Below are 21282 nucleotides of genomic sequence, written 5' to 3' on the forward strand. Positions count from 1 at the left end.
AGATTTAACATGGAATTCTATTCAAAGGTCAATGCCTCTATTCCCGTCTCCAGCATGATCTCTTCGGAAGACTGAGGTCTCTCCTATTTTTAGACCTGTCTGAACGGTTGTCCCGGCTTCCCTTACTGTACGCTTCAAGCAAAATAAAAAAAAAAAATAAAAAAAAATCACTACTAATACATGAACATCAGAGAGAGAGAGAGAGAGAGAGAGTGAGAGTGAAAGAGAGAGAGAGAGAGAGAGTTTTCTCCTATAATTTTCCATCCTGCTTGTTTTTAGGTGCCGTTATATGAAATCTCTGAACTGGGGATTCTCATCAGCCTTTCGGGGGACCCAAGGACATAGCTCTGGCTATAAATGGTGCCAGTTTGGTGGGGGAGCTGCTGCTGCTTTATCTGGGCCCAATAAACCTTATCAAACTGCTGTGCAGCCAGCCTTCAGCGCTAAGTGGAAACGCTTGGAGCCCAATGCTGGCTCTCAGCCCACAGCCTCGCCTGCCTTCCTCCTTTTTGTTACCTTCTCCACCTCTTAAATTCAGGCATTAATCTCTCTTTAACACTTACTAACAAGGGCTGGGCTTTTTAATGGGCAGGGTTTATGAAGCAAGGGGAGATTTTCACATCGAGTGAATATGGCATGGGGGGGGGGGGCCCAGGGCCATGGAGGGATTGTTCCTGTTCTCCCATTGTTTCCAAGGCTTCTCTCTTTCTCTGATTTGAGGATTAATAGGAGATTAAGATCAAGGGTTAATTGTGTGCTTCTCCTGCTTCTGCACTTAGGAGGGGCTGGTAGGTGGATGTGGATGGCAGGGCAGCAACCTTCGCACAGGCACCATCTCCGGGCAGAGACTCTACCAAGTTCAAAGATGGTTTCTTCTTTCCCATTGAGGCTCTAGCAGAGTCTTTCTTCTCTTCTTCTATCCCTCTCCTCCTGCTCTCCTGGCCGACCAGTGCTTTCTTAACTTTCTTTAAATGCCTTCCTCTTGAAGATAGCATAGACCTTAGCTAGGTAAACAGTCCATAACCGAGCTGGCTCTCTATTGTTTTTTTTTTTTTTAAGATTTTATTTATTTATTCATGAGAGACACACAGAGAGAGGCAGAGACACAGGCAGAGGGAGAAGCAGGCTCCATGCAGGGAGCCCGATGCGGGACTCGATTCCCGGTCTCCAGGATCATGCCCTGGGCTGAAGGCGGCGCTAAACTGCTGAGCTAAACTGCTGAGCCACCCGGGCTGCCCTGGCTCTCTATTGTTAATCAGAATTGATACCCGGGGACCAGACTGTTCCTTCCAGGGATGTGTTAGGTGTTGCTGTGTTCAGGGCTATCAGAGGGTCATTGGCTCCCTCCCTCCACTTTGAAGCGTCCTTCTCTGCCCTCTTCTGTCTTCTGAACAGAAGGCTGAAGCCCTTTCCCCGCTGGGAGACAGGACCATGCTTGCAGGAATGGAGCTGCCTGTCCCTGGGACTATTCCCCCTTTGCCTGTTCTTGTGATCCTGAGCACTTTGCACTCTGGCCTTCCGGGGCCCAGAAGCAGATTTTTGCCTCTAGTTGGTGTCTGCCACCTTCCATGACCCTACAGTTCTTGGGGCCTGACTCTAGATCTGGGGCAGTACCGGAGACAAACACCGCGATTATATGTGAGTCCTGAGCAAATCTTTGACTCGCCAGTGTGTCAGGGACAGAATGTGGGGATTCAGGTCTCCCTGAGTGAAGCCCCTGCGAGGCTAAGACCGCATGACCTCCAGGGCTGACTGTCCGGAGACCCAGGGAGGGCGCTCTCCACCACCAGGCTCACCCCAACGATCCCAGACGTTAGCCAGCCACCAAGGCTGATGTTCAAGAGAGAGCTTCCACCTCCTGCCTGCGCCCTACCTCCGCTAAGCTCCAGGGAAAGGGGGTTAGAAGGGGTCTCTCCGCTGCCCACCGCCCGAGGAAGGGTAGTTTCCTCTGGCTTCTCTACCCTGAGGTTAGTGATCTCAACTCCCCCCCTCCCCTTGGGGTGGAGAGGCCCGCCGAGAGGAAGAGGCTCTTTTGGGGGCTCTGGAGCTTTTTCCAGCTTTCACTCGCCCCCTGAAGGCTTTGCGCTGAGCAGGACGCGGTTCTCGGGATCCGTCTCCAACCAGGTTCCCGGGGGTGGGGGGTGGGGGTGGGGGTGGGGGTGGGGGTGGGAGGGCAAGGAAGGGAGCAGAGCCCAGGGGATGCTCAAGACTCCGGGGAGAGAAAAGTTGCTCTCGGCCTCCCGGGATCCCGGCAGCTAGCACGGGGGAGGGGTCTCCCTTGGGCGGCTGATCCCCGTGGCCCTCCGGCACCAGCTCCCCAGGGCCTGGGAACCGCGCCCGGAGGCGTCTCGCGATCCGGATGCCCGGCGCCTGGAGGCACAGAAGGCCTGGGCTCGGGCCGCGGAAGGGACCTCCGGCCACCGATGTCGCGGTCCCGGGGAGGCGGCCCCGAGCCCGGAGCAAAGTGAAAGGCGAGATGACACACACGGGATTGGGGCAAACACTGGAGCCGGGGACGAAACTCCGCGCCCGGAGGAAAGAAAAAAGCCTGGGGTGGAAGGTGGGAGCTGCCCCCCCCCCCCAAGGGTCCCGAGTCCCGGGCACTGCTCTCCGCGAGCTCCCTCCTCCCTCTCCGCCCGGGCGGTGAGCGGTGAGCGGTGAGCGCGGCCGCCGGCGCCCCAGCAGCAGCTAGATGTCAGGCGAAGCCCGGAGCGCGGCGCGCGGGGAGGGGAGGGGAGGGGAGGGGAGGGGAGGGTGGGGCGGGGAGCGCGCGCGGGCTCGGCCAGTCCGGGGGGGTGGGGTGGGGTGGGGTGGGCGGGCTGAGGCCGGGGACGGCGCGGGAGGGGGGAGGGAAGGGGGGCCGCTGTGGGCAGCGCGCCGGGCTCGGCCGCCAGCACTAAAGATGGAGAGGCGCCGGGGCCTCGCAGGGGAGGGGGCTCGGCGTTGACGTGGGACGCGGCGGAGGCGCCGCAGCCGGTGGTGATTTGCTAACCTCGCAGCAGAGAGGAGTTGAGGGCGATGAGAGCGGGTACTGCGAACTGCCGGGCGCTGCCGCCGCTGCCGCCGTGAGACGAGAGCAACAGTTCCCAGCAACAGCCGTCCCCGACGCGGCACACGCCCCCGAGCGCGCACACCCACCCGCGGCGCCCGGCTCGGCGGCGGTGAGTGAGGGCCGGCGGGGGCGCACCGCTCGCCGGGGGCGCGCGCCGGGGCGCCCCGGGGCCGGCGAGGTCGGGGGGCGCGCTCCCTCCGGCCGCTCGGCCGCGGGCTGTGCGCCTCGCTCGGCTCGTTCCCTTCCTGCTGCGGCCGCCGCGGGCTGGGGGTCGGCTGCGGGGGGGGCCCGGCTGTCAGCTTGGGCGCAGCTGCCTCCCCAGGGCGGGAGGTGGGGGCCGAGCGGCCCGCGGGCGCGGAGGGCGCGGGCGGAGGGTCGGAGAGCCGGAGGCTTTGTACCGGCGGGGCCGGCGGGGCGGCGGGAGCCGGAGCCGGAGCCGGAGCCGGAGCCCGAGCCGGAGCCGGAGCCCGAGCCCGAGCCGGAGCCCGAGCCCCAGCCGGAGCCGGAGCCGGAGCCGGCGGGCGCTCCCCGGTGCGCGGCCCGTGCGCGGGCGCGCAGGGTTGTGGTCTGTTTGTGTTTATTTGCCGGCCGGCGGCGAGGCTAGAATCCGGGGCTCCGAGGAGCGGACCTGGGGGCGGAGGGGAGCGGGGCTCCGATCCACTTGGGCTTGCTTTCTCTTTGAAAAACCTGGTGGGGTCTGTTTTCCTCCGGACGGGGCTTGACCCCCACCCGTCTCGCGGGGCGGGGGAGGGGCGGCCGTGGCGGGGCTCCGGAGGGTCTTCGGGGCTCTCGGCGGGGCCGGCCGTGGCGCGGGCGCTGGCGGTGCGCTCCGGGCGGCGCTCGGGGGTGCCCGGGCTCTGCACCTGATGCGTCGGGACGCGTCCCCCAGGCCGGGCGCCCGCAGCTCCCCGCGCGGCCCCCCGAAGGCTCCCGCACGCGCTCGAGGTGCGCTCGGCGGCGCCCCCGGACCCCTGGCGCGCACGGACGCGCCCGCAGCGGTGCCCTCGCGCTCCCCGGGGCGCTCGCCCAGTGCCGCGCCGGGCAGCCTGCCCGCGGCCGCCGGGGGTCACGGCCCTGGGCCGGCGAGGGAGGGCCGGCGGCTCCCTGCTCGCCTTTCCTTCCCCGAGTCGCTGTCGGGCTTTTGTGCTTCCCCCGGCGCGGGGCGGGTCCGCCTCCTCGCGCCCGCTCGCGCCCAGCGTCCAGCCCGCCCGGACTCTGCCTCGCGCCCGGCTCCCTTCGCTTCTCCTCTCGCCCAACGCGGCTCCTTTTCTTCCTGCGGTCTGGCTCCCCGGGAAAAGTTGCTTCCCCAAGTTTGCCGAAGTCGCTTCCAAGTCTCCGTGGGGGCGGCTGGGACTGGGGCGCGCGCGCGCGAGGTCGATCCCCAGAGCCGGAGCGGGTCGGCGCCGGCGATCCCCCGCCCGCGGGGCCGGGCGCTGCAGCCGAGGGGGGTGTCTGGGTGAGCCGAGGGTGTCCCGCGGGACCCAGGGCGCCCGCACCGCGGAGGGACTTCGGGGGGCCCGGCTTCCATTCCTTCGGTGGCCCCTCCTCGTTCCCCGCAGCCCCTCGGGCTGACGGCAAGCGCACGCGCGGCGGACGGCGCGGACCAGCGGCAGCTTCACTCTGGGTGGCCTCAGCCCCCACCCCAGGGTGGGCAGCAGAAGTGCCCCGACCGTGCAGCCCTGTTAACCCTTTCCGCGTGAGATCTGTGGCTCTGGAGCCAATAGGGCTCCTTTTGGGGGCGGAGGCAGGCTGTGTTTCAAGAGCCAGGGAGAGCCTGTGCTCTGCTGGGCTCCCCGTTGGTTTCGCTGCAGCGTTGGCCGCGGCGAGGCAGAGGCCGGGGGGCACCTCGGTCTGGGTGATGTCTTTCTAACACTTTGCACCGGCTAGGGACTCCCAGAGCCCTGCTACTGATCCCAAACAGCGCTTTGGGAGAGGCCTTTGTTTCCCAGCCTGTGCTCTCTTCCTCCTGTTTCTAACACACACAGTAGATGCTGCACCACTATCACTTCTGGTGCCTCCAAGCCATGTCCAGCGCCAGCTGTGGCTCCTGGGCACAGGACTTGGGAGCCTGTGGGACATGCTGGGGGTTCATGAACTCGGCATGTGCGCACCGGGCTGTCGGGGTACATGTTTTCTATGATCTTTCTCTCTAGATCTTTCATAGCCTGTTCCCCTACATCTTAGAGATCCTCTTGTCTGCTGGGCACTCGTGGGCAGGAGGTAGGTTGACATCTCCTATAAGTGTGTGCACACGTGTTGACTCTCCCCCTCTGGCTGCTGCGTGCACATGCATGCCCATGTGCACACGCAGGCCAGATTTTGGATTACCCGTGCAGTAGCTCTGAGGCACCTATGGGTGGAAGCAAGCCAAACTAGTGTGAGGGTTACAGGTGTGTGTTCCCGTTGTTGCCTGGGCGGGGAGGGGGGCAGTGGTCAGGGCATGAGTGGGTCGGTCTCTTGCAGCCCTGAGAAGAGTGGAGGGGCAGAGGCCTAGGAGGCACTGGCTGGGGGTGGGATGGGCCAGAGAGGAGCGCCCTTGCTCAGAGGTTTCCGTGGGCCAGGACTGTCGGCTGCTAGCCCCAGGTAGGCTTGCCTGTGCTCCTCCGGCTGCCACGGTGAGGCACAACGTAGAGAGACTTTGTTGAGAAGCTGAGGTTTACTGCACAGGGGTTGAACGGGAAATCCAGGGCTTCAGTGGACTAGAGGAAGGGGTCAAATTCTTACTCAGAGTGTGTGCCGGCACTTTCTCATCATGCATCTTGGCCCTGTATGGGAACCTACCCTCAGACTTCAAGAAAGCCCAGGATTCCCAAGACTTCACTGTAATTCCCATTTTGCTTCATCTGACGGACATCACAGAGCAGTGAACGAAGCTTATGCTGTGGCAGGACCTTTTCTTGACTCTCTTCGTACCTGGGCTTGTAAAGGCAGATGTGCTAGGTCATAGGAAGCTTCCTCCCCTCCCGCCTCCCGCCCCGGTGAAAATCGCCCAGGCTGTCTTATTACTAGGGGGTTATGGGGGTGCTGTGTGGTTTGACTCCTTGCATTTTGGGACACTAACCTATCTTTTATTCTCTCATTTTTTTTCCCCCTGCCTCTCCCTTATCCCCTCCAGCCCTCTTGCTTGGCCCGGACACCCACCCAGCCCCGCCACGCACGCAGAGCCAGAAAGGAAAGAGAGCCTCATGCCTAAGCCGAGGGGAGCGCCATGGATCTGACGAAGATGGGCATGATCCAGCTGCAGAACCCCAGCCACCCCACAGGCCTCCTGTGTAAGGCCAACCAGATGCGGCTGGCCGGGACGCTGTGCGATGTGGTCATCATGGTGGACAGCCAGGAGTTCCACGCCCACCGGACTGTGCTGGCCTGTACCAGCAAGATGTTTGAGATCCTCTTCCACCGCAACAGCCAGCACTATACTCTGGACTTCCTGTCGCCGAAGACCTTCCAGCAGATTCTGGAGTACGCGTACACGGCCACGCTGCAGGCCAAGGCGGAGGACCTGGATGACCTGCTGTACGCAGCCGAGATCTTAGAGATCGAGTACCTGGAGGAACAGTGCCTGAAGATCCTGGAGACCATCCAGGCCTCAGATGACAATGACACGGAGGCCACCATGGCTGATGGTGGGGCCGAGGAGGAAGAGGACCGCAGAGCCCGGTACCTCAAGAACATCTTCATCTCGAAGCATTCCAGCGAGGAGAGTGGGTATGCCAGTGTGGCTGCACAGAGCCTCCCCGGACCCCTGGTGGACCAGAGCCCCTCAGTCTCCACTTCATTCGGTCCTTCAGCCATGAGTCCCACCAAGGCCGCGGTGGACAGTTTGATGACCATAGGACAGTCTCTCCTCCAGGGAGCTCTTCAGCCTCCCGCAGGGCCCGAGGAGCCAGCAATGACTGGGGGTGGGCGGCACGCTGCGGTGGCTGAGGTGAAGACCGAGATGATGCAGGTGGATGAGGCGCCTGGCCAGGACAGCCCTGGGGCCACCGAGTCCGGTGTGGTGGGTGCCGTGGGGGACAAAGTGGAAGAGAGAGGCAAAGAGGGGCCCGGGACCCCAACTCGGAGCAGCGTCATCACCAGTGCTCGGGAGCTGCATTACGGGCGTGAGGAGAGCGCTGAGCAGCTGCCGCCTCCAACCGAGGCTGGCCAGGGGCCCCCCGGCCGACCGGAGCACCCTGCGCCCCCCGCTGAGAAACATCTGGGCATCTACTCCGTATTGCCCAACCACAAGGCCGACGCCGTGTTGAGCATGCCCTCCTCAATGACTCCTGGCCTCCACGTGCAGCCTGCCCTGGCTGTGTCCATGGACTTCAGCACCTACGGGGGGCTGCTGCCCCAGGGCTTCATCCAGAGGGAGCTGTTCAACAAACTGGGTGAGCTGGCTGTGGGCATGAAGTCGGAGAGCCGGACCATCGGGGAGCAGTGCAGCGTGTGTGGGGTGGAGCTTCCTGATAACGAGGCTGTGGAGCAGCACAGGTAGGGTCCTCTCCAGCCCCGCACCCCACACCCTAGCCCCAGACTTCCAGCTCTGACACCCTGCCTTCATGCCCAGCTTCTCCCAAGCCCTGGGGCCTGGCTCCCCTGTCCTTCATGTTCTTTGTTAAAAACAAAACAAAACAAAACAAAATGATTTTTCTAAGTCCTGATGACAGGGCGGGGTGGGGTGGGGTACATAATCTTCAAATGTGGCAAGAGGGCCTTGGGTCTTTCCTGAGCATTGGGGAACTCAGGGGCCCAGCCTCTTACCAGGCTCTCTTCTCTTTCTCGTTGCGTTTGAGCACCCGTCTGGTCCTTCTGTCGTTGGGTCTGGTTGCCTTTACCTGGAGTGACTAATAAACCAGAGGGAGGGAGAAGGGCAAGTGGGATTGGGGTAGAGGGTCTTCCATGGTCTGGATCTGGCTGTGTTGCCTGGTTTCAGGTCCCCAGGTCCCCGGGCACTGCTCCCTGCCGAGGCTGGCAATGTGCAGCTCTGGAGCATGGGAGGGGCTAGACACTGCTTAGGCCGTGTGAGCAGCTGCAGGTTCTGCACGTCATTCCTGGTGACCATTTATCACCAGGAATGTTGCTTCCTCTCCTTCCTCATTCTCTGCCCCTGCAAACACATTCAGAGGGAGTTGATTTAAATTCAAGGGGGAAGGATGGGCACGAGAGTTTCAATGTTGTAGCCCTGCAGTCTTATTCTTATCATATCTCAAGGTTGAATTAAATGCAACTTTGGGCTAGCATTGGCTTTCCTCTGGCTTCTGTTTTTTTTTTTTTTCCTCTGTGAAATGACCATTTGTTGAGCTCTTAGGATATACGTGCCTGGTGCAAGACTGACTGCTTTATTTTATTTATTTATTTAAAAAAAATTTTTTTTTTAATTTATTTATGATAGTCACACACACAGAGAGAGAGGCAGAGACATAGGCAGAGGGAGAAGCAGGCTCCATGCACCGGGAGACTGACGTGGGATTCGATCCTGGGTCTCCAGGATCGCGCCCTGGGCCAAAGGCAGGCGCTAAACCGCTGCGCCACCCAGGGATCCCAAGACTGACTGCTTTAGATGGAGTCACGTTTTTGTGACAACAGTCCTCTGAGCTGGGTGATGTTTTCCTTCCAGGTAGGAAGATGCTCAGACCTTTTCCTGGGGTCACCTATAGACCATAAGAGACAGGGTTGGATTCACATTGAGATCTTAGTCGCCTTGTACTTTGCCGCCTCTTGCAGTCACTTGGCACTGAAAAGGATCATGTCTACAGAACAGAGGGTTTTGAGAATTGCTCATCATAAGTGGAGTAAATATGGACGGACTCAGTAGTGGGTTTGGCTTTTACTTGGATCTCTTGTGACCATGTGCCCGTCATTTTGCCATCTGGTCCCAGGGTCAGGTGAATGGTGTCAGGGAGTCCCCTTTGGTTGCCATCCACAATAACATTTCCTGTACACCCTCTCGCCTGCTGTTTTATTGATCTTGGGGGGATTCTGTACTTTAGCAACCCTCTTCCTCCACCTGTTCCTCTGTTGCTGGGTCAGGTACAGGAGAAGGGGATGTGAGAGGGTGTGAGGGCCGGGGAGGCCTCTGGAGGTTGGCTGACTACCCCAAGCCCAGCCGGAACCTGCTCCGACACTGACTGATCCGTGGCTCTGAGACTGACTTCGTGGAAATTGCTGCTGAGCTAAATGTAGCCGGATTTTTCCGGCGGGCACAAAAAATAACCACCAGCAAGGTGTGTCTTCTTGATGTTTGTACCACTCGGAAATAGACCAAGGATGTATTTGTTTTTTGTTCAAGCTTTCCTAAAGAGGAAGCCCCCCTCCCCAAACTTGACTGGATAGATTTATCTTCTTTTCTAGATGTGAATTATTTCAGATAGGTGCTATGAGAAGTGGAGTACGGTAGAAAGTAATTATATTTCTGGCTCTCTTCTGGTCCTGGTTGTTTCTATACCTGGGTGGGCTACAGAAGATACCTGCCCCCAGGAAGTCCAGGCACCCATTCTGTGGGACCCTCTGTCCTCTGGGGAGAGGTGGAGGCCTGGCTGTATTACACTGCGTGGAGGATGGGCCATGGAACTAGCTTCATCTCTCCGTGAGAACTTGGGATAGTTATGTAACCTTCCTGAGCTTTGTTTTACTTTTTCAAACAGAGATGCGGCGTCTAGGTGATTCATTCGGTCAAGTATCCTGATGCTTGATCGCAGCTCAGGTCTTGATCTCAGGGTCACGAGTTCTAGCCCATGTTGGGGGCTCTGTGCTGGGTATGGAGCCCACTTAAAAAAATTAAAATGGAGAGGGTCAGTGGAGCATGGTGCCGAATTGATGAAGTAACCTCCAGAAATCCCTAGAGTGGTGAGCTAGTGGCACACGGTAAGTGTGCAGGTGATGCACTGATCTATCGGTCCCCCGTTTTGTTCAGGTCGCTGGATTGCCTCCCTTGACTCTGAAGTCTAGAGAGTAGTATCCACAGTGCTGCCTTCCCTCGGGGCTTTGCTGGCCAGGAGGCAGTGCGGAAAATGTCCCCATCCCTGTGAGCTTAGGAAGGGGAGGACACTGGTCCAGGGATCCTCAGCTGCGGGCTGCTGACACGGCAAATGTGCTTTTGACTAGGGCACAAAGTAAGCTGCTGCAGCCCAAGAAACTATAGCCTGGGCAGAGCCTTGGGTGGAAAGCCATGGGATTGAAGAAATCAAGGAGGCATAAAAAGGTTCCTGTGGCCGCCCCCTGGCTTCTGGTTAGGTGCACTCGGTGGGAGGTTTTTTCCTCTCTCCCTCAGAACTCCTGGATTATGGTGCCACTTCCCTAATTTCTGTTCTCTGTACGTCCCCATACATCACAACCTCTAGTACAAACAAAAGGGTGAGACAAAATAGTCTGAAGGGGAGACTTTGACATCAGGATGCTGTGGGATTGGCTGTAAACAGCAGCGATGAACATGACAAAACAACAGGCTGCAGGTTTCATTTTATTTTACTTTTAAGCCATAGACTAAAGTGTTGTTAGAGGTTAAGGTACCTGGCAATTCTTGGTGCTGGATCCTCAGGGAGCAGAAGGGCATGGAGGGGAGGAGGGGAAGGGGGAGAGGGCAGGAAAGGTACACAGGTGGGAGAGTTGGGTCTGAATCAGGTCATGAGGCTGCTTGAGTCCCAAGCTGGTGAGGGAGAGCTGCAGACAGGAGACACTCGCAAAGATGTGGTCTCTGCAGAGCTTGGTGCTCGGCAGGAACAGCATAGCAGCATCACCTGTAGTCGTGGACTGATGGGAAGACAGGACAGAGGCTCCTTGGGTAAATTAAATGGGACTTACTTACCTGAAGGATCCAGAAAGTTCACAGACCCCAAAGACCAGTGGCATTCTGCAGGCAGGTGCAGAACCCAGATCCGGGTTCTGGACACCACAACCTTCTGCGGTGTGCTCCCATCACAGAGGACAGGATCTGAGGGAGGGAGGGCCCCCGCAGGCTTCTGGAAGATTGGACTCTGCTTCTTTAGCTTCATCTTTCTTTTTTTCTCTCTCTCTGCGTCTGCAAGGCTGGAGCTGTTCTGCATGTCGGCTTATCTGGGTCTGAGAAGCTAGGGATGAGCTAGGGACCAGCTCACCTGAGCCAGGTGTACCTACCTTCTCCTTCTCAAAGGTATATACATGGGTTGATAAGATTACGGCTGTCGGTATGGTTGACTTAGGTGTGAACATGGTCCTCATACTGAGCCCCCCGTCTCCCCAGGCTCACACAGCCTGGTCTGAATGTGTTTCTGAATTGAGTGCTGCAGAAACAGAGCTGGGTCTGGTTTCCCGGGGACTCTGAATCTTCTTTTTTGTTTTTAATTTTAATTTTACTTTTTTAAAATTTCTTTTTATTGGAGTTCAATTTGCCAACATATAGCATAACTCTGAATCTTCTACAGCAGACCCTTAGATTGGTTAAGGCCTGAATCCTGCAAACACACAAACACACACACAGACACATTAGGACCTCTTGCCTGGTTCTTGAAGGGAAGCTCGGGAAGCACAAGGACGGATCTCAGCCAGCTCCGCAGGCCCATGTGTGCCGCCCTTCCAGGCTGCTTCTTAGGACCAGCTCTAGGGGGCACGAACCACATAGTCGAGATGACCAATTTCTGCCTGGCTCCTTGCCTTGGTCTCTCTCAGGTGACCCGCTGCTCTGTTTTCCGTGGTTGACCATGTGAAGGGCCAGCAGCTGTTGACCTTGGTTTCAGCCACTTTGGGGAGCTTAGCAGTTGCCCTTACTCTCTTACTCTTGGACCCCTTTCATCATCCTGCCGGCTTTAGGCACCTCTGAGGTCAGACCCAGCTCTGCTGGGAATGTGCTGTAGAATAACGACAGCAACGGCGGTAATATTAACAGTGCCTTGGATCAGTTGTAGCACTTTCTTCTTTGCCCAGTACTTTTGATGACTTTCTCTCTCCTCACCCTGCAGCCTCCCCTGAGCAAGTCCATCATTCCATATCTGTGAATATGAAGTCTGAGAGACTCTGAAAGCTATAAGGTTTTGTGCAACTCATTTAGTGGCAAAACCTGATCTGAACTGATGTGAGACTATATTTATCCTGCCTATTTTGAATATTCATATGTTTTGCTGCAAAAATATTAATGTGTTTGATTACAGAGTGCTTCCCTAGACTCCTCTGGGATTGGCAAACACGGTGGGCTCTGTAGTATCTTTCTGAAATACAAACAATTTGGATTTCTCTAGTAGCCAAGAGTTTTGGATCCGGGATCGTGGACCATGTTCAGCATCACCTTGCAGACGAGGAAAATGAGCTTTAGAGCCAATACGTGACTTGCCCAAGGTCACATAGCTATAAATGGATAAGGGTCAGGAGCCCAGCTCCCCTTCTGATGCCCAGCCCTGAGTGCTCTGCGCCAGGCCATATAAGCACATGGGCACAGCCCTTCTGGGGCAGATCCATCTGACCTAGTCTTTAGGTGCCAGCACCATCCCTAAGATACCACCGTTAGAGGCCACAGCTATCTTCCTTGACGTCAATCTTAAAGGTCAGGTGTGAAGCCCGACGTCTCTGAGTAGCTATTTGTGGCTGTTCTGTCATTCACAGATTTGCCCAAATCCTTTCTGAACCCATTTCTATTTCCAGGAAGTGTCCTTTTGGGGGTGATGAATGACTTATGTGTATAAGCTCCTGGAAATCTAGCCTTTGGAGAGGTCGGTAGTTGTGAAGTTGGGAAGATGGCAGGAGGCTCTGTGGTGTGGTGCCCAGCTGGGGTGGAGGCCAGGCCTCTAGACTCCACTTTGTGGTTTTTAGCTCCGTGACCATTGTTGGGCTCTTTCCCATTCTGAGCGTAACGCCTTTGTTCATAAAACGAGGTGCTCAGATGAACTGTTTCTGAATTGTTGACTTCTTAAAAAAGTTCTCTTAATCCGTGCTGCTCTCCCATCTTCTCAAGGTCCTTTTGGCTAATTGCATTTTGCTCTGTCTGGGAATCTGGATTGGCAGTCAGCCAGTGAAAATAGGGGGTCCCTCTGGTATGTTCCTGTCCGCTCTGACTTCGTTTTTTAATACTTACGGAGTAAGTATTAAATGGGATCGAGACTGAACTCTGGGACATTTGAAGACGATTTCTTTCGTTTTCTTTCCAGGGGAGGGGAAGTGGCCTGTTCTTTCATCTCAGTGAGAAAAGTCCCATTTTAATTTGCCGTCGCTATTGGATGGAGCTGCTAATTGCTGGAGGGAGAGGAAGGAAGAACACTTCAGTGACACGTTCGCCTCCTGCTTGTTCTAGGAACTCTATTTATGAATCTTTAAAATAGTGATTATCCTAAACTGTTAAAATCAAACTCCATTCACAACTCTTTCATTTCTTGCTAATTCAGGGGAAAAACATTTCCAATCACTTAAAATTTTTTTTTTTAAATTAATGACTTTAAAACAAGTCCAATGGAAAGACTCCAGAATCTCGCTAAATGAATACAGGCGTGCCTCAGTGTGCCCACTGGAGGGTTACTGAATTTTCCTTGATAATGGGAGGTTTTCTTAGGGTCTCTGTTGGTGGTGTTAGGTGGACGCCCTGACTCGATGGCAGTTGTTCTGGTAGAAAGAAAAATTTCCTGGGGCATCCCCACTGCCGCCCCTCTGATGTTTTACATGTAGTAAATGTGCATCTCAAGCAAATTAGACTTTCAGGGCCAGAATCCTGATTTTACCGCTTACCGGCTGTGTGACTGTGGTTGTGTTACTTAACCTTTCTGTGTCTATTTGGTCCTTGGTAAAATGGAAATAACAACAGCACCTACCCACTGAGTTGTTTGTTACAAAGATTCATCAGCAAATGTTTGTCAAGTGCAAGGGGTGGTGGCACCAAGTAAGTGCTCTGGAGGTGTTTGCTGTTGTCTTTTTACAGCTCTTGTGAAATGGCACACTGGTGGTGCAGGGCAAGAAATGCATTTATGTCATCTGGGTCCTGCTTCCGCTCGGAGGTGTCAGTTCATAGAGCACCGTAAAAAGTGCACGTCAGGCACTGTGTGGGGCCGACACCCCGTGAGCACCTGCATCCCCCCTGCCCCGGCCCCCCAAAGCTCATCTCCTGTACCCTGGTGGCTAGGGTACTCTTTGTCCTATTGACCTGAGGCCTGATGAGTCATTGCAGTTCTCATTTAAATTTAGCTGGGCAGCACTCCACCAGCAGCAGTTCCAAATACCGAACAGCCTCACCCAGCGTCCAGCAGCCGGTGCCTGTGGCCAGGCGAGCAGATCCCCGTGGCCGAGGCAGAGATGAGGAACACAGGCCCCAGCTTACTGAGAGAGGGGTGGGCTTGTGGTTTGTGGTGGGTGGGCATTCTAGAGCGCGCCCCCCCCCCACTCCTGCCAGTGCAAGGTGCGGCTAAGGGTGGATGTGGCCAACAGCAGTTTCAGTGCTTGATACCTGACGGCCTCTGTGCTAAGTGCATTCGGAGCCAGATGTCCTTACAGGCCCTAGCCACCCTGTAAGGGGGATGCTAGTTGCAAATTCCCTGATGGGCAGAGGGAAGCGTGAGAGGTTAACAGACATGTCCAAGGGAAGACTAAAGGGAGCACTGCCTCATACCGCACCATCTCTTACTGACATGAAGAGACCAGCTTCTAGTGATGGGGCCTTTTACGCTGACTCAAAAAAAAAAAACCACACACACACACACCAGAAAAAGAGAGGGAAAAAGAAACTCGCAAAAATAAAAATCCCTTGCTGTTAATTTCATGCCAGCATAATCAGAAATCCCCCTTTCTACTGTCTCCCCTTAAAAGCCCCGGTGTCCTTATGCTGGCTCAGTCTGGAAAAACCATGGTCGGGTTTTGCCTACGTGAGGCTTATCGGTGCAGCTGCAAGCAGGGGATCCAGTACTTTATTGCTGGTATGGAAACTTCGGCTGAAAACTCGCCAAAACCTTCTCAGTTCTAAGTTCCTAGCTCACTTTCCACTCTGTCCCTCAAGCCCCGAATTCCTTCAGCAGGAACGGATTGTGTTGGGCTTTGCAGTAGGACGAAGCTGAGCTAGACAGCGTGAAGAACTTCCTGAAACAGTGGGACATCACTTGGCAAAGTTATTAGAAAATTTGGTCACAGAAATTTCGATGAAGGGGAGAAATTGCAGGCCAGTTGGAAGTGATTTTTAAGAGTTTTCCCCTCTTCCGGGCCATTTTTATTTACTTCTCTTAAAAGTTTCTTTCTTTATTTAAGTAATTTCTGCACCCAACTTGGGGCTTGAACTCACAACCCCCAGATCAAGAGCCGCATGCTCTTCTGACTGAGCCAGCCGGGTGCTCCTTTGGGCCATTTGGATTCCCCAGAAATATTAAGTAAGGAGTTGTACAGGGACACAAACCACCACCGCTGGGCATGTCAAGAGCAAGACAGACAGATGGCCAATCTTTATAGGGGGCCAGGCATGCAGTGCAGGGCCAGACCGGTGTCAGGCACACGTGGGTGAGAGAGCTGGCGCTACCTTGTGAATCTGGGCTTCACCTGTCCGAATCATCAGGCTCCTCTCCTGTGAAGTGAGGTTAGCCTCGTACCTCTCCATGTGGTTTGAAACCTGTCCCAGGGATGTAGCAGGTAACCTAACACACCCAGCAGGGACTCACACGTGAGGCTGCCTCCCTGCTTCCCACTTCCTTTGTGACCCCAGCCTGACAAGGGGGGCCGCTCACTCACGGAGCCCCCTGCCACCCTTGCCCGGTGTCGATCTCTAAGTGGATTAGCTGAGCATTGTGATCTTAATGCCATTAGGCCTGTTGGCACAACTCTCCTTGCCATAGTGAGAAGCAGATGTGGCCGACCGTAATGGCCCTCGGTGATCCATCAGGCCTGGAGTGCTGGGGGAAGCATTATTAGTGTTAATTTGGGGGAGCCTTTTATGGTAGGTGGGGGAAATGCAGAGGGATTGTTTGAAATGTATTTATTTAAGCCATTCAGCAGGTTAGATGCTGTCGGGGTCTACCGTGGCTAAAACCACCCCCCAGCCCCCCACCCTCTCTTTATATATGGCCCCTCCCCAACCCTGAAGCCCAGGCCTGATTACTTCCAGAGTTGGAGAGACAACTTAGCAGGCTCTTGTTTCTTGCCGATGTACCTTATTAGTAGCACCTGGCATCATAACCCACTAATGGGAACCAGCGTTCTCCTCCTGCGTGGCCAGTGACAAGTAGCCCTGTCAGCCGGAGCTCGCCGTGCGAGGAAGTTCCTATTAGCTTTATGGTCAGGAGAACTTGTCCTGTTCAGGAAATGAATGTTGCCTCTAAAGGTCCGCGGCCCTGACCCTGGCGGCATAACCTGTGCGGGCCGCTCAGGATGCTTGGGATTTCAGCCCCTCTCTGGTTCTTGTCATATGTAAAGAGGGAATCATTGTGGTATGTTGCAGCCTTGAACTTTTGATTTATTCAGTGAGGACGACTTAACCGTTTCCATGCCTGGATGGCTGTGTGGTGCCAGAGCGGAGCGTGTCCCTAGATGTGTGTGGGGAGTCTGGGGGTGGGTGGAGGAGAGACCCCCACTCGTGAATGGGGAGCTGTCTCCCTGGGGGGGTGGGAGGTGTTCAGGGGATGATTAAATTTGGGTTTTGCATTCCTGCAGTGTCAGAAGTTTCTGGAGTCGGCTGCAGAACGATGGGCAGCTGGGAAGGTGGGTTTGAATTTATCCCCTGCCTCTTAGAAGCTCTGTGGCTCTGGAGAAATACCTTACCTCTTGCTTCCTCAGCTCTGAGAGTCCGTCCTAGCGTGGACTGTATATAGTGCTGCCCTGATATTATCCATAGGAGGAGGATGCACTTGGAATATAGAGCCCGGGGTGGGCACATGGCATGGCCTGTGGCCCTCACTGAAAGGATCTCTTTCTTTCTTTCTTTTCTTTCTTATCGTAATATCATTTTAAGACATTTTGAAAAGAATGGCCTAGCACTTTTTCCCGTCTAATGTATCGAGACTTTCTTCCTCCATCGTGGCCTTGGAATCAAAGAGAAGCTTTTCCTTGTTCCTTCCTTTTCTTCTTCTGCCTGCGAGTGATGTTTGTAAATGTGAGTTTTTTTTTTTTTTTTGCGGAGAAAAGCAGCGTTTGACCTCGTTCTTGGGGGAAGCTTTGGCCTGACTCTTAGAGAAGAGAGGTTTGTGAGCGGTCTGGCAAATGGATGCTTGCTTCTGCCTTTGCCTCTGCTGCCGCGTGAAAGGCCCCTGGTGTCGAGGGAGTGAATTGCACTCGGAGGCGCAGCCCGTGGAGCCTGGCCTCGAGGAGATGATGGGCCCGTGGGGGGATGCGGGGCTTGGAGATGATGCTTCCTTCCGGAACTTTAAAACAAATCTGTCCATCTGTCTCTGGCATCACTGACAGCAGTTCAAGGAAAAAATAAAAATAAGTTCTTACCCAGTTGGCGGGCCAGGTGCAGAGAGGAAGGATGGGAGTGGTCAGTGTGTCCAGGCAGCTGGCCTGGCGCTTGGGAGATGGGACAGTGGCTCGTTTTGGGGTGTACGTGCCCACAGGAGGCAGGTTCGCCCCTCCATCCTCTCCATGAAAAACTGTGCCCGTCTCAAATGAATAACAGCCCCTGCCTCTCTCGGAGCAGGTGAAAGCCACTTCGAGGCGTTCGTGGAGTAGGGATGGGAAGTGTTCAGTGCAGAAGTTAAATCGTGACAGTTGTCCCCTCAATGCTCTGCTAAATTAAGGATCTGCTAACATTTGCGAGTCTACCTCCCTACATCCCCCCACCCCCGTCCCCTTGGCAGAGGGATGAAGATGGGACCTAAAAACAATGTGAAGCGCTGCTAAATCGAGTGACTCTAAAAACATTTTTCTTCCCTTGACGTTGAGTGTGGAAAACCAGGGCTGGACTTGTGAGCGCTGCACACCCGTTTGGGGCCCGTGTGCCTGGCCCCTTTCTCAATTTCTAGCACAATGGTTTTCACTGCCACCTCTCCCCTCCCCTCCCCCCTTCATAATTATCCACTATTTTACTTTTTTGTGTCCTGACAGCCACAAGAGTGGTTTTTGTTTTTTGAGCTGGGTAGCTGCTAAATATTCCCCAGCAGCTAGATTCAATGGCTCGGGGGCTAGCGGGGATAGGCCAAGCCTTGGCATCCCCTGTTGCAAAAGTGAAAAATATTTCTGTTTGCAGTTAATTTTAGTGGCAAGCAGATCATGTTAACTGGATGTAATTGCTTCCAGATATGGCCGAGGGTTTTGTGTGTTGAGATGAAGGGTCTGGTAAGTGCTTACTTCCTGTGTAAATTAGGCTATTCCATTCAGTCTTTCATTCTGGCCAGCCCTGGAGTCTGTCATTCTGCCCCCCTCCCCAGCCTGCAGCCTGGTGTGAGAGGCAGCTTGCTCCGTCCCTCTGAATGCAATTCTTTTGTCACTAGGAGCCACTCACCTCTTGGTTCTTGATGTGAGTTTGCCCTTCAAATAATGAGAAAGGTTTGAAAAGATGCCACCTGGACCTGCTTCTTGCCACGCAGAGGCAGATCCGCAGAGCCCAGCGGGGAGGAGGGATCATCCCCTGGTCGTACGGATTGTGGCGCGGTACCCAGAACCCCTGGTTTTCCGTGGATGTTTTTCCCTCCACCCTCTGACCCCACTCCCACCTCGGAGGATACCATTCTCTCCCTTTCTGATGAGAGCTCGTTCCAGTGGGTCTGAAATCCTAGAAAAATGGAGTGTCTGTTGCAAGGAGGTGAAGCCCGTGGTCACTGGAAGGAGTTCTGAGACACGAAGCTACCGCTCTTCTTCGCCAAGCAGGTGGGATCCACGCACCCCGCTGCCCCTCCCTGGGAGAAAGCAAGAGGAGAATCCATCCGGAGAATCTCTTCCAAGCTCCTGCGGTTTCCAGGGTTGGAACCTAGGAAAAGCGTTAAGATTCACGTCCTCCTAAATTCCGATTTGGTCCTCTGGCCTGTCCCACATCGTTAGTGCTATTTGCATAAGAGGTTGCTGTTTATCTTCCTGTATCAACTCCACTGATAACCCCTGTGGTCTGTTTAACAATATATGAGGAGTAGATTACTTGATAAATGCCAGTTTTCCCAATAGGCAAAGATAAAGTGTCGGGGTCAGGGTGAGGGGTGGTGTGTGAGGAAGGAGGGACCAGGTGGGGAGCCAGGACTCTCTCTCAGATCGGGGTGGAGATGTGTGAAGGCACCTGATGGAAGGCAGCTGCACATGTCACACGGTCTGTCGGCTTCCTGCCCTCACTGGCTTTCCGCCTCCTTCATGTGGACATGCAGGGTCTCTGAGAACATTCCATCGAGGGGGCTGCTGATGCCTGTGTTCATACAGGAGGGGAAAGGGTGGAGGTAAATTTGTGCTTCTGTGGTTCCTAACCTTTCCTCCTTTAACCCCTTTTCATTTCTACAAGTCGTCAGCTGGGGAGTCCTTTTTTTTTTTTTTTTTTTTTTTGGCTTGCTGACTGTATAAATCTGAAATCTCCACTGGGTGGATTTTTCCCACCTGCCCTGCGTTTGCTTCTTCAAGCCAGGTGCTTGGTTCTGGAAGAGGCTAGGTGAAAAGCAAACTTCTGACCCCATCACCTGGTCAATAAGCTGTCTGAGAGTCAAACAAAAGAGTTTGGACTGGCTGCTAAAGCTAGGAACCCAACTGATAACTTTGTTTTGATGTCCTTGTAATGTTTGCAGATCGGGGAGGGGGCTGTTCAGAGGAGGGGGTGTCTACTGGAACAGACATACCGGGAAGCTGAACCAGCTAGCACAAAGTCCATGAAGTGCTGGAGATAGTGAACTAGGGCCCAGGAATTGGGGCTGGGTGGGGGGTGGGGGGGGTTCCTTACTTAAGGCAGAGGCTTTCTGGGAGGTGGTTGGAGGTGGTGTTTCCTTGGGACAGCGAGGAATGATGGGAAGAGCAGAGGCTCTGGATGAGAACCTAGGTTCCAGAATTTACTGTGTGCCTTCAACAAGTTACTTAGCCTTTCTGAACCCCTATTTCCTTTTTCGGGGAAAAAGTGAGACCAACACTTTTTGGTGGTTCTGTGGATGAAATGTGTAAAGTGCATAGCACAGTGAATGTACTTTGTAAATGGGAGCTACGGTGCTGTCAAACCAGGCCCTTCAGAACCTGCTTTTGTGGCCCAGGGGAGAAACTCTGGAAGGAACCAGTGAAATCTTTTATTTGGAGCACTGCCAAATTGATGATAGTACTAGCCCTGTGCTACCAGCCTGCAGACCAAATAATGGGTGAGTGATGCAGGTGCATGGGAATCTAAGGGTCTCATAAGTGATCACTTAATCCTGTGATGTGGCCATAGCCCCAGACACTTCAGAGATCCTCCTTTGGAACCCTTTCCAAGGTCTGTGCCACATTCCTTTGCCTTGTCCTTTGGGAGGGTAGATTTGACTTTTGGAAATGATCAAAATAATTCGGTGACAGATCTGGTGAATATAGTGAGTGATGACATCGGATGACTGTGGTCTGATTTCAGAGGTAGATTCTGGAAAGAATGTTCAGAGCACGCTTGTCAGCTCAGTCCCAGGATGAATGTTGGCCTCACTTCTTAGGTGGGAGATGAATGAGGCCGAGGGGCTAGTGATTTCCAACTGCTGCCACTGATTGCCTCGGCCTGGAGCAGATTCCTCTTACTGCTGTAGCGTTTCTGCATTTGTGGTTTGGACCTTCTGTGAGTTTGGGGTCCCAAGAGTCACTTCTCTTGTTAAGAAAATCTACCACCCGGCAGCCGGGTGGCCCAGCGGTTTAGAGCCGCCTTCAGCCCACGGCCTGATCCGGGAGACCTCAGATCAAGTCCCATGTTGGGCTCCCTGCATGGAGCCTGCTTCTCCCTCTGCCTGTGCCTCTGCCTCTCTATCTCTCTCTGTGTCTCTCATGAATAAATAAATAAAATCTTAAAAAAGAATGCATTGAGTTTTGACACTCTAAGGGAGGAGGCATGGTGGCCTGTGTTTGCACCTGAACTCTGTTTTTGGGAAGGTTCTAGAAGGTTAAAGGAACTTGTGCATTAAAACCCCCGTGCAGCCCCTGACCCATCTGCATATAACAGTCTTACATGTCCTAAATACCCGAGAGTGGAGGGATGCATTTCCCTTTCCTGTCATGAGGGCCACTGCTGGGCGATGGGGTAAGCTCGCACTCACCTTGGGATTGTCTGTGGGACCTGGGTCTGTAGTGACCTGGCTGTGCAGAGGCCTGGTGTTCAGTCCCTCAGCCGCTCCCTCTCTCTCTCTCTCTCTGCATTATTTATAGTAAACCATATTAGAACAGAGTGTTAAAGAGGAAGGATGAGTCATCCC

General features: G+C 54.7%; 1 protein-coding gene and 1 long non-coding RNA gene across 6 annotated transcripts in view; one reads left to right on the plus strand and one right to left on the minus strand.

Annotated features, from left to right (window-relative positions):
- Positions 1 to 1812: 1812 nt before the first annotated feature.
- Positions 1813 to 21282, plus strand: part of ZBTB16 (zinc finger and BTB domain containing 16) — a 188339-nt gene continuing 168869 nt past the window's right edge. The window contains exons 1-3 of one of the 4 annotated variants that reach the window (XM_077893574.1): positions 2873 to 3161; positions 5206 to 5272; positions 6168 to 7528. In XM_077893574.1, coding sequence (XP_077749700.1) covers positions 6261 to 7528 — 1268 coding nt within the window. In that variant the 5' untranslated portion in view covers positions 2873 to 3161; positions 5206 to 5272; positions 6168 to 6260. Of the gene's footprint in view, positions 1968 to 2872; positions 3162 to 5205; positions 5273 to 5542; positions 5636 to 6167; positions 7529 to 21282 lie in introns of those variants that run through there. The other 3 variants (XM_077893575.1, XM_077893573.1, XM_077893576.1) reach the window with 3 other exon arrangements.
- On the minus strand, positions 14748 to 21276 carry LOC144311281 (uncharacterized). Of its 2 annotated transcripts, XR_013376833.1 has the most exons (4): positions 21127 to 21276; positions 19167 to 19289; positions 18625 to 18866; positions 14748 to 17684 (listed from the first exon to the last, which is right to left on the minus strand). It is a non-coding gene; the product is annotated as an uncharacterized LOC144311281 (long non-coding RNA). The 2 variants fall into 2 exon arrangements; XR_013376832.1 differs by having other exon boundaries at positions 14750 to 18866.

This window comes from Canis aureus, chromosome 3 (assembly GCF_053574225.1).
Source record: "Canis aureus isolate CA01 chromosome 3, VMU_Caureus_v.1.0, whole genome shotgun sequence".
NCBI lineage: Eukaryota > Metazoa > Chordata > Mammalia > Carnivora > Canidae > Canis > Canis aureus.